The 16,074-nt window shown below is 26.0% G+C and overlaps 1 protein-coding gene across 1 annotated transcript; it reads right to left on the bottom strand.

Moving 5' to 3' along the window:
- Window positions 1-1,177: 1,177 nt before the first annotated feature.
- On the bottom strand, window positions 1,178-15,651 carry LOC129980775 (ras association domain-containing protein 2-like). Its single transcript, XM_056091162.1, has 10 exons — window positions 15,304-15,651; window positions 12,118-12,212; window positions 11,175-11,311; window positions 10,818-10,893; window positions 9,717-9,872; window positions 7,277-7,651; window positions 6,327-6,480; window positions 4,730-4,851; window positions 3,714-3,811; window positions 1,178-2,096 (listed from the first exon to the last, which is right to left on the bottom strand). Exons 1-10 carry the CDS (start codon window positions 15,341-15,343, stop codon window positions 2,024-2,026), a joined length of 1,326 nt encoding a protein of 441 aa, XP_055947137.1. The 5' UTR covers window positions 15,344-15,651; the 3' UTR covers window positions 1,178-2,023.
- Between the last annotated feature and the right edge of the window lie 423 nt (window positions 15,652-16,074).

Genomic DNA, 16,074 nt, shown 5'->3' with positions numbered 1-16,074 from the left:
TAATTTTCCACAACCGATCAAATAAAATTGGCAGTTCAAGTTAGGAAGGAAAAACAAACACAACCAAACTATTTTCCTCTATCATGCCAAATACTTCAGATATTTAATGGTATTCTATACAGTGTATTAAAACTGTACAAATAGTATATAGCTAATATTATCAAAGGCACCTTCAGAATCATTTTCAAATTTTTTTCATATATAATGCTACTGAGTTTTCAATATGTATCTGAAAACATATCAACCAACAACTTTCATTATTCATATGAAAAATAAGTACTTTTATATAGCTCTACATTCTGAATAATGTTCATATTTATTCTGAAATTAAAGATTTTTTTTTTTTTTTTTTTTTTTTTGCTCAAGAAAACTGCATTTTTATTTTATATGTAATATTCTATATTATCACAAAGTAAGAAGAGATATGCATTAAATAGTAAGATTCAAAAGACAAATAAAAACTTTTAGTCATTATATTCTAATACAATTATTTTTTTTTAATGCTCTAGAAATATTACAGACCGAGAGGTTATTATTAATTTTTTGCCAGATTGTTTTTTCCCTTCATGAAAATAAGAAAAGTTAAACTAATATGTGCATTAAAGTAGAATTTCAATCTTATTTGTTGTTGTATGTTTTGCTATAAAAATAGTTTCACTACACCATTACATTAGCTTTATATCTTGCATCAAAAGATATAAAATTTTATGTTTAGAAAATTTTAATGTTTAACAATGCATAGAAAAAAAAGATATATTTATAAAATAAAGCCATTTCTATATTTCACAGATGAATAGAAAACTTATAGAATATTAATATACAACTTTTTATCAGAACTTTAAGTTTGTAGGATGCATTTACAATCCAAGAACATTTAAAAATTCTTTCTTTCATACAATATTGAGCTATTTATTTAACCCATAAATAAATAAATGAAATATGAAATAATATTTCACAGATATGTTCATTAAATGATTATAAATATTTTTTTTTATCTATTGATACATTTTTATGGCACAGATTAATAAACAAAAAATCAGCTTTTTGTAATTAAACAAATATAAAGCAAAAATATATTTATTTATATTTTAAGCATAATTTAGAAGTCTTATAGCAAAGGAAAAATGGAAACTAAAATCAATCATCCAGAAAATTTCCAAAAATTATGTGTTAATACAAATATATAATAGTTAAATAATAAAAATGTCTTTAATTATTGATTAAAAATAAATTATTTTATATTAGTTGTCAAAAATAAAAGTTTTAATCAAGTTATTAAATATGCAACCTTTGGTCAGAGTACATTATAAAAAACAAAATGTGAAGAAAATAAATATAATGAAAATTTTCAAATCTAAAAGAAAACAAAAATCAAGCCCCGAGGGCCTTTCTGAAATAAAGCTGTTAGTAATGAAACTAATATTATATAAACTATAATGATAATATAAAAGGAACATTCAGATTAAAATACTATACCTAAGACTACTGACAAATTTTTCAATTATCAGAGAAAAATTTTGAATACAAATGAAATCTAATTTAAATGTCTCAAGTTTAAGTACAATAATTTGTTTTATGAAGTCAATTGAAATGAGAGTTAGTTGAAAGGACAGAATATAGTAATACAAAATACATGGTTTATATAAAAATTATCATGTGTTTTATTAATTACTTTTTAAATGCAATACATTTTAAATACAACAGTGCATGTTTTCATATAATAAATTCCTGGAATAAACATATATGACTGAGAAACAATTTATCAGGACGCAAAGCACTTAGTCAAATTTACACACTATCAGAGAGATTCTCTAATATATAAAAACAGCTTATGGCTGTAAATATCACTTAAAAAAAGAAAAAGAAACACAGTTGAGGACAATAAATTTAAAACAAAAAATAAGATACTTCAATTCTTACAAGAGCTGCATTGTTAAAACAAAAATATGTACAAAAGCTGCACTTGAAATTCTAACAAATGCAGAATCACTGTGTAAAAGGCACATTTTTAAGCTCATCAAATTCAAAGACCCGTTTGTTGAATCTCTTTCAGTTCATCCATACGAGCTTGGATCCTGGCCTTTTTATCTTTGTACCTAAAAAAAATGAAATAACATAAAAAAAAAGGTAACATCTATCACTGGACAATAAATTTTTCAACTGCAAATTATATGTATGGAATCTTTTGATTTATTTAGCAAAAAAGATTGGCAATATCTATTTATAACAAAGGAGAATGTATATGTTTGTGTTAGCGGTCTACAGGATAGGCCAATAATACAGCTACCAAATTTGGAACATATATACTATGGAAAGGAAAAATATGCACTTTGAAGCCTTTTGTTTAAAATTTTTTAGAATTGTAAATTTAATTAACTAAAAATAAAATGAGATTTAGACATTTTTCCCATGACAACTCTTGGAAATGTTATTACACAAAATTTTTACATTAATTTCAAATTAAAAACACACACACTTTTGATGATATCTATTAAATTGTAGTACAAACTTTTCATCATTTTTTGTAATTTTTTTGCATAATTTTAAACAATAGCTTCATTACTGTCACAGAATTAAATAGTTTTTATTGTTTTATCAAATATTTCATTGCATACTTTTTTTTCACTGTTGGAAGCATAAAGGAAGAAAGATTCTTCTTACTAATTCCACAAATTATTTGAGGAACCAAAGTGAAATTAATCTACTAAGAAAATGTATAGTTTGAAATAGATTAGACATACACTCAAAAAACAGAATGCCAGGATATTCACTGTTATAATTAGATGCTCTGTTGAGGGAATCGTGAACATCATGATGAGTATAAAAATTTAACTGATACGAACCTCTTGTGTCATAATGATATGCTATGATGCAAGAATTAGTTACATACATTTATCAATTAATTTATAACACAAGAGGTACACTTAATGTTCCTAGCAACCCACTTGGTTGCCAACCCTGACTAGTTAAAAGATGACAACTATTATAACTACTATTACTAGCAGTAATTATTTTTCATTTTTAAGCAAATTACAATAATAATTAAGCAAACATGTTAAAACTGTGATAGAGATGAAATCTAGTTTATTTTTTACAATAGAATAAACATTCAAAAACAACAGGTATACAGATCTACTTTCACTTTTTCCTGCTTAATATATAAACAGTTATTTAAATGCTCTGCCTATACTTCCCACTTTTTGAGTTTTACTGACTCACTATTAGCACCTGCCTGCCAATCACTATATGCCAATCAATGAGAGTGAGCTTTCAACAAGAACAGTTATGAGTACGGAATACTTCTCAATTTATCCCCATTTAAAAATCTATAATTTTCAGATGCAACATTAGATATTAGAATTATTATTTAACAATTCCAACATTTTGATAATTTGTTATAATTTATATTTGAATATAAGATAATGATTTTGATGTCCTATATCAAATAAATTGTAAATAATAAAATTATTGCTTTGCTTATTTTTTGTTGATGCTTAAATTCAGCATTTTTTTTGTTTTGTTTATTAGCTTTTACTGTTATATGGAGGAAATATTCCCATAATAACAAATATACATTTTCAAATTTCATTCAAAAGAAACAAATATATAACAGCAGGGAAACAGGAAATTTCTATATATAAATAAACCATTTAAATAATTTATAAGTAAAGTAAACAAACAACAACAACAACAAACCCCCTCCCCCCACTTACCTCTTGACTATTTTTTCTATTTCTTTATTTTCCTCTTCGTTAAATTTATGCAGGAACATTTTGAGTTCTGTATCAGAGAACTTCAAATACTGTGCAACCTAAGATAAGAATAAAAACTATAGCATTTTTATACCATGAAATTTTCTCTAAATAATCATACATACATTCTAAAAAAAATAGATAGAGTGATTTTAACTCAAAATAATTTTTCTCTAATATTCTATTAAAAAAATAAACAAAATAGATGAAAAAAAAAGATAAATATTTTTCAAAACAGTCATTAAAAGTTCAAGGCGGATGTTTATATAACAGAATTTACATTAACTCTTCCTAGAACTCCGTTTCAGTCACAATTTTATTTTGTAAATACCATACATAATACAATTACAAATCAGGAAACAATCCAATCAGGAAACCATAATTAATTTTTTCATTACTTTTCAATCTATATTTGCTATAAATTTCACTATCGTAGCATCACTGGCAAATCCATTTTGGGTTTGCAAACTTTTTAAATTACCGAATCAGCAATTTCTGATAAATATGATTTCTAAATTTGGGCATACCTCACCTTGAAGTTAAAAATGCCATTAATTTGATACTTAAAAGAATCTTAATCCAATATCTCCAATTTCGAAAACATGATGGAAAGAAAACAATAATAGACTTTTAGAGTGATTGAAACTCTCTTCAGAAATGTCCATTCCATAACTATTGGCACTATTGCAGTGAAGCTTCAGTGTGCAGATTGCCAAGTAAAATTGAATCCATTGTAGTCATTGTATGGAATCTTACATAAAATCCAACTTCTTGGAAAATGTAATTAATCAAGAGAATAAGCAGCATCTTGATTGAATTCAGAAAATTAGAATTCTTCTGTAATGCTTTATAAAAACAACTATGTTCCAAAATTTTGGAATTGGTTTCAAGTTGTGTTACATCCAATTAAGCCATAAAACTAAATAATTTTACGTCATACTTTGAGTTAATATAATTATTAATTATAATTTCCCTACCTCACATGTAATTTCTTTGGCTAAATATTTATTCATTATAAAAACTTTAGCAACATCTTCACTTGGTCCCAGCATTACTCTGACTAATAAAGGATATTCGTGATCTTGAATGCATCGACGCTCTGAAAAAAAGTAATGGGATGATATACTATTAGCTGTTGAAGAGTAATTAAATGAAATATATCTGTACAAAATAGAACAAAAATTAATCAGTTTTAAAATAAATGTAAGAATCATATATTTCCATAACATGAAAAAGAAATCATGTGACTTTCAAACTAGGTGTAATGAAGGCAAAAATATTGCAAAGCAGGTAAAACAGAAGAAACATTTTTTAATCAAGTCATTATAAAGTAAAATACCAGATGACAACAGTGGCAGTTTTCAGCACCATTATATTTTTCATTTTAAAAATGAGTGGAGCGAGAAATTCTTGTATAGCTAATTTCAAACTAAAGGTAATCATGCTTACAGAAAACTCTAACAGTATTACAGGTGTTTAGCATTTCTCTATAAATCCTCAGCCTAATGCAAAAAAAAAAAAAAAAAAATCAATAATAATAAATAATTCCAGAAATAAAGCAACTGACTTTGACAAAAAATAATTACTTAATTTTTTAAAAAATTATATAACAATAGAAATGAAGTACTTATTTGGGAATATTTAGTAATTTACTGCTTACATACAGCTAGCTAATGAAAATGAACTTGCACGTTTTACAAGATTGGTAAACCAATATACAATGTGACCACCCCCATTCAATAGTTTTAGAAAAATAAAATTCAAAAGTTTAAAATTTGTTCCAATATTTGATTGCTTTACTTTAATAAATTTATGTTATAAAAATGTGACAAAAATGAATTAAAATTATCTAAAAAATAGATGAAGTTTAAACACATAATTTTAAAAATAATTGTAACTGACAACTTCTTATTCCAAATATCAATATTATCATTAATAATAACAACAAAGGACAATGTTAAGTAACAGTTTATAAAAAAAAGTAACACATTTTTGGTAAATTTATGACTAAAGTAAATTAATAAAAAACTATAAAAGTATTTTTTTAATTTAGGAAAATTTAAAGTTACATTATAAGAAGCAATAACATTAATCATATTTACTCAAATATGAAAAATATCACATAAAAATTGCACAGAGGCTTTAAACCTTATATAAATTAATTTGAGATTCCTGAAAATTTCAAAATGTTTGGTTATTAACAAACAAATTTCGTTCACACAAACAGATTTCAAGTTAGAACACAAATAGAATTTTAATGCATTATCATTTAATTAAATAAAAAACTGTTTAAAACTAAGGATTTCATTAAAACAAACAATGAATTTTTAGAAAATGAAAAATTGGGAAGAGGCATCAGCATTTTTTAATTTTGTAAAATCAGTTAGATAGATGAATCTTCATTATACAAATAATATCTATTAAAACTTTATATTTCCTATTTGAATGCTATTTTGCTTCAGAGCTAAGTTATCTAGATTTATTTATTATCTAGATCATAATAGATAAATCTTCTGTAATATTATCTTCTGTAATATTATATTGTTGTCGGTCTGATATAGAAAAATAAATTACCTCCAGTATCTCTAACAACATACAAAGCAAAATCTTCTGGGTTATTAACCACTTTAAACTTGTCTAAAAGCATATTTATCACTTCTGGAGCAGTTACTAAACTGGTAACCCAAACACTGGTTATGCTTGCATATGCAGGAGTAAAAACACTAGTCTGTAATAGAATAAAATGGAAGCTACATATAAGCATACACATAATAATAATAAATACTGAAAAAATGTACATCAATATAAAAAAAAAGTCTTGAAATTAGTGACTTTACCTTTTTCTTATAGATGTGACAATTTTTTCTTTTTCACATACAGAAATAATTTCATAAACTACTTCAAATAACAATGAAGAGCTGAGTTGTTATATAGTTTATTTATTCAAATCTTGAAATATAATATTGATGAATCAAAAAGAGCAAACACTAATAATAATAAATTTAAATAAAATGCAGTTTAAAATTTTTAAAACTGAAATTTAAATTAGAACTGAATGTTAAAATCAAAGTAGAAATAATTTCAATTACAACTCAACACAGAGAATATTTTAGCATGAGATACCTTCTTCTGGTGGATTTGAAGAACAACATTAATGAATATAAAGATTATATGTATATTGCAGTATTTATTTATTAACAATCAAAATGAATAATTTATATGTTTAGCAAAATAAAATTAGAATTCTATCTAAATGCACGAAAATAATTAACAGACTTTAATAAAGACTGCCCATTTTCTGAATAGCAAATCAGTAACTATTATATGAAACAGAATAACAAAAATAGTTGCATTTTATTTTGAAACATATTAACTTACGTATTTATTTATGAGTCAGATGTTCAATAAGAAAAAAAGATTTACACTTTTCTTATAATAAATTAAAAAAAAAAAAAAACTATTAATAAAATTAATATTCAACAGAAAGAGAAGAAAAAATACAATAATGCTTAAATACTACTAACCTCTCTATTATAAAAATGTCCATTTATCGAACATCGTCTCTTTAATTTCGATTTCTGAACTCGAGGTCTTCGTCGTAGCTGTACAACATTATTACATTTATCTTTCACAGGATTTTCACTGGACAAAGGATGTGTGTTATCAGACTTTGAATTTCGTCTAAGGCCACCAGCAGGTAGTGTTTTATAATGCGTAGGTGTTGTGCTATTTTCTTCAGAACCTTCCTTGTCAATATTTTTAACGTCTAAATTAATATCTGACAAAGGCACAGCATCACTCATTGGCAAAGAAAGCAAAGAGTTTAGCAGATTAGGATCCTTTTCTACAAGAGCAGCTTTCTCTTCATTTGTCAATGGCTTCTCATTGTTATTATCATTCTGACAACAAAAGGAAGAAATAAAATCAGAAATTACGATTAGAAAATAAGGCAAAATTTATATTAAATATTTTAAATGAGTGTTATTTTAGGCAACTTAGTACATAAAATGAAAATTTTCCATGCAAATCAGTTAAATATTGTTGAAAAGTTACTGTTTTGTCCACATGACATTAAAAAAATGATAGACAAAATAAAATAAAGTATTCTTTTATGAAATAATTATGTGAGTTACAAAAAAAAAAAAAAAAGTAATTGAAAATTTTACCTTCTTTATAAAAACAAGGATCTATTCTGAGAGGAAAAGATATAAATACTTTATATATCAATGATTTAAAATCTTTTCCCAAAATATACAAGTTTTTCCCATCCCATTGCAATAAAACCTTTGTGAAGAGTCTGCCAAGCTTGCACATTTGGACACAAAACATGCTTCACAAATATATAAGCAAATGAAAAAAAAATCAACAGTAACTATTGTTACATGCATTCTTCTGTAACTAAAAATATTGAATTCTGTAACAAATAAATCTATTCAAGATTAAAGCATCCCCATTCTGTAAAAGAAATGCAAAATATATAAACTGCTTAAAAATTTGAGACATTTGATATATCTGACGGTTAATAAACACCAAAAGCTTCAGAATTGAACTTCTGATCAATCAATATGTATGCCTGTAAGTGATTGTTCAACGTTTTATCGATAACTTTGCCTTATGGAATGCATCTAATATGTAACAGACATGAATTAAACTCAATAAATAACTTTTATGCAAGAGAGAGAGAGAGAGAAAAAAAAAAAAAAAGAATAGCTGAAATGAGTGAATATTCAATATGAAATGCAAGACATTAGGAACAAATCAAGAGATGCACAAATATTGAGCATTTAGGTAGTAACAACTTCCATTCATGATTAGCAAGTCATATTGAAGATGAAATATGAAAATCAGAATAAATAATGTCAAAAGCTAAATGGTCTAAATAATTAATATTCAACTGGACTAAGTATTTTTCAATTACTGCAGTAGACATTCTTTAATCCAGCATATTTAGGATCATAAAAGAGCTCCTTATCTAATGGTAATATAATTTCAATAGAAAAATTAATATGAAACTACTCAATGGCAAGAAAAATTGCACATAAGCATTATGGTAAAAAAAGAAATAAGTCTTTAAAAAAATCATTATACAATATGCATAAATTTATGAGTTCTGCAGAGTTATAAATTTTGTTGGATTTAGAAAATTTTATAAATACACTTAATGGATCAGAAGCACATTTAAATAACCTATTCTGCCATGGTTTCTTCATTCAATTCCTCATTTAACAAATGGCAAAAATTTGCTAAATTCAATTCATATGGAATATGGAAGTTTTTATTTTTTTTTAAAGAAATTAAATCTAGCATCATATATTCTTGACCAGCATCAACACTGATATTATTTAAATTTTGATTTGAAATACGCAAGTTCACATGAAAAAAAAAAAAAAAAAAAAAAAAACAAGCATTAATAGTTAAACTAATGCAGGATTATAGAATGTACCAAACTAAAGAAAGCTAAATTAAAAAATACTATCTATGCCTTCCACCTGAGTAAATATTTACAGATTTTTTTTTAACAACAGTATAGGTAATTTTTATAATGTTAAAAAAAATCGTATTTAAATAATATATTACAATAAGAGATAAAATATTCAGATTTAAATTTGAGATTACCACATGGATTATCATGAGTCAGTAGCAAAAGAAATATTGATCTAGCAGTTAATAAAACACAATAAATTTGAAATGTGGTTGGTACATAGATCTTCCCTCCCTAAATGTAAATAATTTTAAAGACCCTTCCCCCAAATTTTTAAAGTAAAACAGAATTTAAAGTAAGAGCATTAGAGTCAATTGCATTCCAATTTTTAATATGTATGTGTGTATTAAAATTCTGATTTAATAAAAAGTAATGCAGTTTTTTTTATTTTATTTTATTTATTTATTATTTTTATTTTGTTGTTGTTAAGCACCTGCCAAATTAATTCACTGACTAAAAAGTATGCATATGTTACTATTTACCTGAGATGTAGGAGTTGATTCAGGAGCAAAATGAGGCAAGCAACTTTTTCTTCTTCTAACAGGCATCCTGTCATCATTGTCTTCCTTCAAATGAATCACATTACTGACACCCCAAAATATTCTCAAAGAACCTTCTAAAATTAAACGTCCATTTCTCTAGAAATATAGAAGTCGAAGAAAGAAAATCTAAAATATATTTTATTTGAAGAAGTTTGGTGAGAAAATCTTATAAAAAACTTCAATCATGGATAAAAAAGGAATGTTTAAATACAGACACGCAACCATACAAAAACTAATTTTTTTTGTAAAAAATAAATGAATTAGTAAGTTTAAAAATCTATTGTTTATTCAGTTATAATCGTATGCATAGACAGTAAACTAGAAAAATGTTGAAAAATATTTCTATATTGATTTGTGCCATTTTCAGATTAACCATGGATTCATATATCTGCCGTCATCATGCAACCCAATTCTATTGATAATTGGGAGTTTACTGTATTTATATGTGACATAATCTATAAGAAAGAGTACATGTATTTCTATTAAGTTTTTCTTATTTTTTAAATCAAAATTATTATAATTTAAATTTAAAATGAAGTAAGTAAAAATTCACATAAATATGGTATCCAATAACCTGAAGGGGAAAGAGTGCAGTAATATTTACCAGAATATTAATTTAACACATGTTTGATAATTGTATAAAGGAATGAACAAATTTGAAAATCATGAGAGCTAAGTACACATTCACTATACTTTCTTTGAAAAATATGGATCAATTAATAAAATATTATCAAGAAAAATTAAATCCACCACAGAAATGAACGAAATCCATTTCTGTGGCAGATTTAATCAATCCCTGTATTATATTTTTAAAATGGCTATTCTTATAAAATGCATTATTTTTAGAATCTTCAATATATTCTACTAGCATTCACACCTAGTGATTTTCATGGAGAAAAAAATGTTCCCACAAACCCAAAAAAGCATAAATATTTTCAGTGTGTAATAAAACTAAATTTATTCATGATATCATTGAAAGAAAATATTAATCTCAACTTTAAATAAAAATATTTATTTAGCAATGTTAATAAAAAATATTACCTCACGACTCTGAACAATTCCAGCTTTACCTTCAAAGTAATTGTTATATAGACGTAGTTTAGCTTCTAAATGAGATCTGCAAATAAAATATGCAAGCGTATAAAAATTTTTTCCTTTAATAATTGCATAAAAATATTTATATCTTAATAGAAAATCAAACATTTACAAAAAAAAATATATATATTTTCTAAAAGGGAAAATAAATAAATGGAAAATCAAAATTGGAAAAAAAAGTATACTTATACACAAATAACAGGAATATATATTTCATATACCACAAATAACAAGATGTAATTACTGATATATTTTAAACAATAATTCGAATTTTATGCAAAAGAAAGAAAATATTCTACTAACCTAGGCACAGGAGTGCCTTCTCGATTGACATTTTTGCCAAAACTAGTATGAGCTTCAACTTGAGAGCCATGGCCATACAAAGTAGGACCAAATAATACACTGTAGCAAGGCACATGACAATAAGGAACACCTTTATGCTGAATAAGAAGAAAACTCCAATTAAACTATGTTTAAACAGAGCAAAACTACAGTTCCAACTCAATACATGCATTAAAATAGTCATCCAAATAGGAATTTTACAAAATATATTTCAAATATTATTCAAATAAATGTATTTCATTTCAAATACGTATGCTAATGCAAATTTAAGCTAAACTAAATGAAGGTAGAAAAATCTACATAAAGATATTATAAATAATTGGTAATGTTTTAATTTCCAAAGTAGAGTATATTAACTAACAGCAATTATCTCCATATATAAATGATCTGGCAAAATGTCACTTTATCAATAAATGGTAATTAAAAAATATGTTTTATTTGTGATATACATTTGGCACATATAGAATGTAATTTAATATACTATAAAATTTTCATGGAAATTAATAAAAAAATGAAAAAATTATTAATGTTCAAAAAATTAATGGAATGATTTTTCCATTAAACTGATTCTCCAACCCACAATCATCTCATTTGAGAACCAGAATTTGTATTTATATATTCTAAGATAAATGAAAGAATATTTATTTTCTTGCAGGAAGAGCAATTCTTTTTTCTTTTTCTGCTGAGAATGTATTAATAAAGGAGACTAAAATTTAGATTACAGGTAAGATTAAAACATACACATTAATTTGTGAAGATTTCATTTAACATTATTTTTGCATTCAATTACGAGCACATAGTATCCACACTAGTTTTACAGAACAATAATAAAAATTCATTTTAAAGAGCTACTAACTAAAATTTAGGTATTTATATAGATTTAAATAACAATTTTGAAAATTACCTCAGCATGTTGACCAGGGTTTAATCTTTTACCACATTCTTCACATCTCAAACATTCTGGATGCCACTCGTATCCTAAAGAAGTCTTACGCTCAGCTAAAGTGGATAAAAATGTCATTATGTACTTGTATTTAGAGTTAAATCAAGCAAATTCTTCATTAATTATAGTTAATTTGATTTACATTGTTGTAAAATTTATTACAAGACTTTGAATAAATTTTAGCCAATTGCTCTTGATCTAAACTGGTATCCTTATATATATATATATATATATATATAAACATAGTTTTGTCATTTATATGGCCAGAAAGAAAAGACATTTGAAATTAAATTTGATTTATTTTTCTATGAGAGTCATAATTTATACACAGGGAACAAAGGGCAGAACACCAGAATACAAAAGCAAAATGACAAAAATTTTTCCCATCAATGATTTTAGTATAAGATTCTAACAAGGATTTTTTTTTTTTTTTTTTATGTTGAGACATGCCAATTTAAGCAAGAGAATCTTAAATATCTTTAAAATAATTTAGTAGGCATCAGGAACTTTCATCCCTTGTAGTGTGGGAAACTAAAGAAAAGAAATTTTTAGAGTGCATATTGACAATAATTAAATAAAAAAGTAGGATTTAGATCAGGAAGCAAAAGAATATATAAAAATGAAGTAACATGGGCTAATTTAACTTAAATATTAGAAAATTAATTAAAATTTAAATTAATTTAAGATATTATTATACAGATATACACTACCGGTCAAAAGTATTGCGTTTCAGAAATTTCACGTTTTTTAGAAAGTAAGCCCCCAAAGTAATATTTTTTCATTTAAAATGATATTTTCTAGTATAGTATAAATGTGGTGGAGAAGTTTCAATCTATTGCATCATCCATTGTGAAGCAATCTTCTGCAAGGATTGTGTTATCATGGTAGTTTATTATAAAATTGCTCCGACTGCAAAGGATTTCCTTTCCTTTGTTATGCTGTCAAAGTGCTTTCACTGTGCATTGATTTTCAATTTAAATTGTTCATTTCTTTTTAAAATGTGTGAATTAACTCATGAGAAGAGCCAGACTGTTATTTTAATGCCCCAAGAAAACATTTCAAATGTTAGGATTACTCATCAGTACGACTGCAGTCAGTCGTCTGTTTCACGCTTTATAAAGAGATTAAAAACCAAAGGATCTGTAGATAAAAAGCCTAGAAGCCTCGTCCGAGATTATCTTCTAAACGTGCTTAATGCTACATTGACACGATTAAGCTGTAAAAGTAGACTTACAAGATCTGCTACATTTGTAAGAGAATGGAATGAGTGAAAGTCTGTCATTGCAAGAGTCCCAGAACAGTTCGCAGGAGGTTCTGTGAAGCTGGTTACAATGCACAAGTATCTAGAACAAATCCAATACTGATGAAAGCAATGCGGAAAAAAATGGTTGGAGTGGGCCAAGGAGAACAAAAGTTTGAGTATTTCGGAATAGAGACAAGTTATATTCAGCGATGAAAGTCACTTTTCTATAATGTTTGACAAGCTTGGCCACATTCACGTGAAGCAAAGGAAAACATGAGGCCAGAATGCCTGATTCTTACATCAAACACCCAGAAAGCTTAATGGTGTGGTGGTGCATGTCATATCAGTCAACTGGATGACTTCATTTTGCACAGAGAACCATGAATGGTGACAAATATGTTGGTGTGCTGAAGGATCAATTGTTTCGTAGTGCTTGTGACAAGTTCCCAAGGCACAAAAGATATTTCAGCAAGCTCTAATACCCTGCCATATATTAAAAAAGATAAAAGACTTAAATTAATTTTAAATTTTATTTCATTTCAATTCTGACCTCCAATATCAAAACATTCTTTATTTTAGGTTAAGGTTGCATTTCCTAAACATGGTATTAATGTTCTCACATTGCCAGGAAATTCACCCGATTTCAACCCCATTGAGAATTTATGGAGTACAATGGGAAATAAAATAGCTGAGAATCATCCCAGAACAAAACAAGAACTTCAGGAACAATAATTAAAGTTTGGCACTAAGAAATAATGCAAGAAGTATTGCAAAACCTTGTGTGTTCCATGTCGAATAAAGTGGTTGCTGCGATTGAAGCCAAAGGCGACCCAACTAAATATTAAATGCTTTTGAGTTGACTTGAACTTTTTTAAAAATCTTTTCTGATCAAAAGAACTTGAAGTTTCTTTACTTCATTTTATTCTGGGGAACCAAAATGGATTCCGATACTGATAATCTGTACATTCTGCTTGTATTTTATTCTTTTTGAAATTAAATAATTTTTTTTGGTCAAAATTATATATTGCCTTTAGACTAATTTAATATATTGACATAAAAAATATCACTTTAAAGTGAAAAATATTACTTTTGGGGCACTTATTCTTGAAAAAAAAAATCATGAAATTTCTCAAACTTGCAGTACTTTTGACCAGTATTGTATGTAATATGAAAACTTTTAAAATAGAAAATAATTTGGAGATACACATTCAATGTCCTAGCAGTGAAGAGTTTTGATTCTTGGGTGCCACTTAGGAAGAACAAAGGAGACAAAATATTAGTTTGTATACACTTCTTTTTAAAGTAAAACAAGATACAAGAGAAAAAAAAAAAGATTAATACTATACCCCAAACATAATTTACATCTTATTTCACAAATAACTATTAAAAAAAATCAAAAATTTATGGAATAACAGAGGTGAAAAAAAAGGTAGGAAGGGGAAAGAAAGGAGACAAAAACATGCAAAATTTATTCTTAATACACTACCAAATTCATACATTTGAAACCCTCTCTGTCCATTTTCCGTCAACGAACAACTTGATATCAATTAAATTAAACTTACAGTAGCAATTAAAATTTTTAAAATATTGCATTTTTATATTCTTAATAATTACTAAGTGTGAATTTTAAAATGAATATTCCAGCTAAAAATATATACCATCCCAATAATATAATAAAATAATATGACATTGTCCATAATTAATGAGTTCGTCAAAAGCACAGAATTTACTTAATTATAATAAATTATTTTGGTTGAAATTTTTCTAGAAGCTGGGAAAGTAATTAACAGCATTGCAACAAAATTAGAGACAAATACTATTTTTAATTCATATATCAAGCAATTAAAAATGACAACAAATATTTACAAAAAAAAAAAAAAAAAACTAGAAACAAAGGTACAAACCAAAGAAGACTGGTTTTCCACATTTATGACACTTCCACATGTTTATAAAATCAGTATTAAAATTTTGTCGAAACACAGATAGCAGAAATATTTTAAAATTTAAGAAATGTCATTCAATCCTGATGAATTACGTGCTAATATAACAAAAACAAATAGAGCTAAAATAAAATAATAGGTTTCGAGCTATCTACATATTAATATATTGACATCTGCTAATCTCCCGTACATATTTTTTTTCTTTCTTTAAGCAAAAGGCAAAGTTAAAGTATGCAACATCCTATGCTTTAATGCTCACTACATCCGCCCAAGCCGTATCCGATTCGTAGAATTAGGAGGAAGAAAAAAAATTGTTTATTTTGTTTACAATAAAAAAAAATATCTAGCTGAAAAAAGACCTTATAAATTACATCATAACATCAGATAAATTTTAAATATCTGATAAATATCTTATCTAAATTTATTGGATGCTTAAAATATTCGTATTTAATAATTACAAAAAAAAAAAAAAATGAAATAAAAATCAATTCTTTCGTTTTGCTTTCAGCTAACTTTGGCTCCACCTACTTTTATTGTTTTTGTTTTGCCTTTACTCTTATTTCATTGGACGAGGATTGGTCCTGTTCATAGCAGTTCAGCTGTATGAAGTAATCCTATCAATTTTTTTATATTCCTGATTGAACTTTTTCTGGATTTCATTCTTGAGGCGAATTAAAAATTTCTTATGAACAGAATTTGACTGTCTGTTGATATTTAATTACTTCATTCGTTATA

The sequence above is a fragment of the Argiope bruennichi genome, chromosome 1, assembly GCF_947563725.1.
Source record: "Argiope bruennichi chromosome 1, qqArgBrue1.1, whole genome shotgun sequence".
Lineage (NCBI taxonomy): Eukaryota > Metazoa > Arthropoda > Arachnida > Araneae > Araneidae > Argiope > Argiope bruennichi.
The sequence above is the reverse complement of the archived record's forward strand: the minus strand, read 5'-3'. Positions and strand labels throughout refer to the sequence as shown.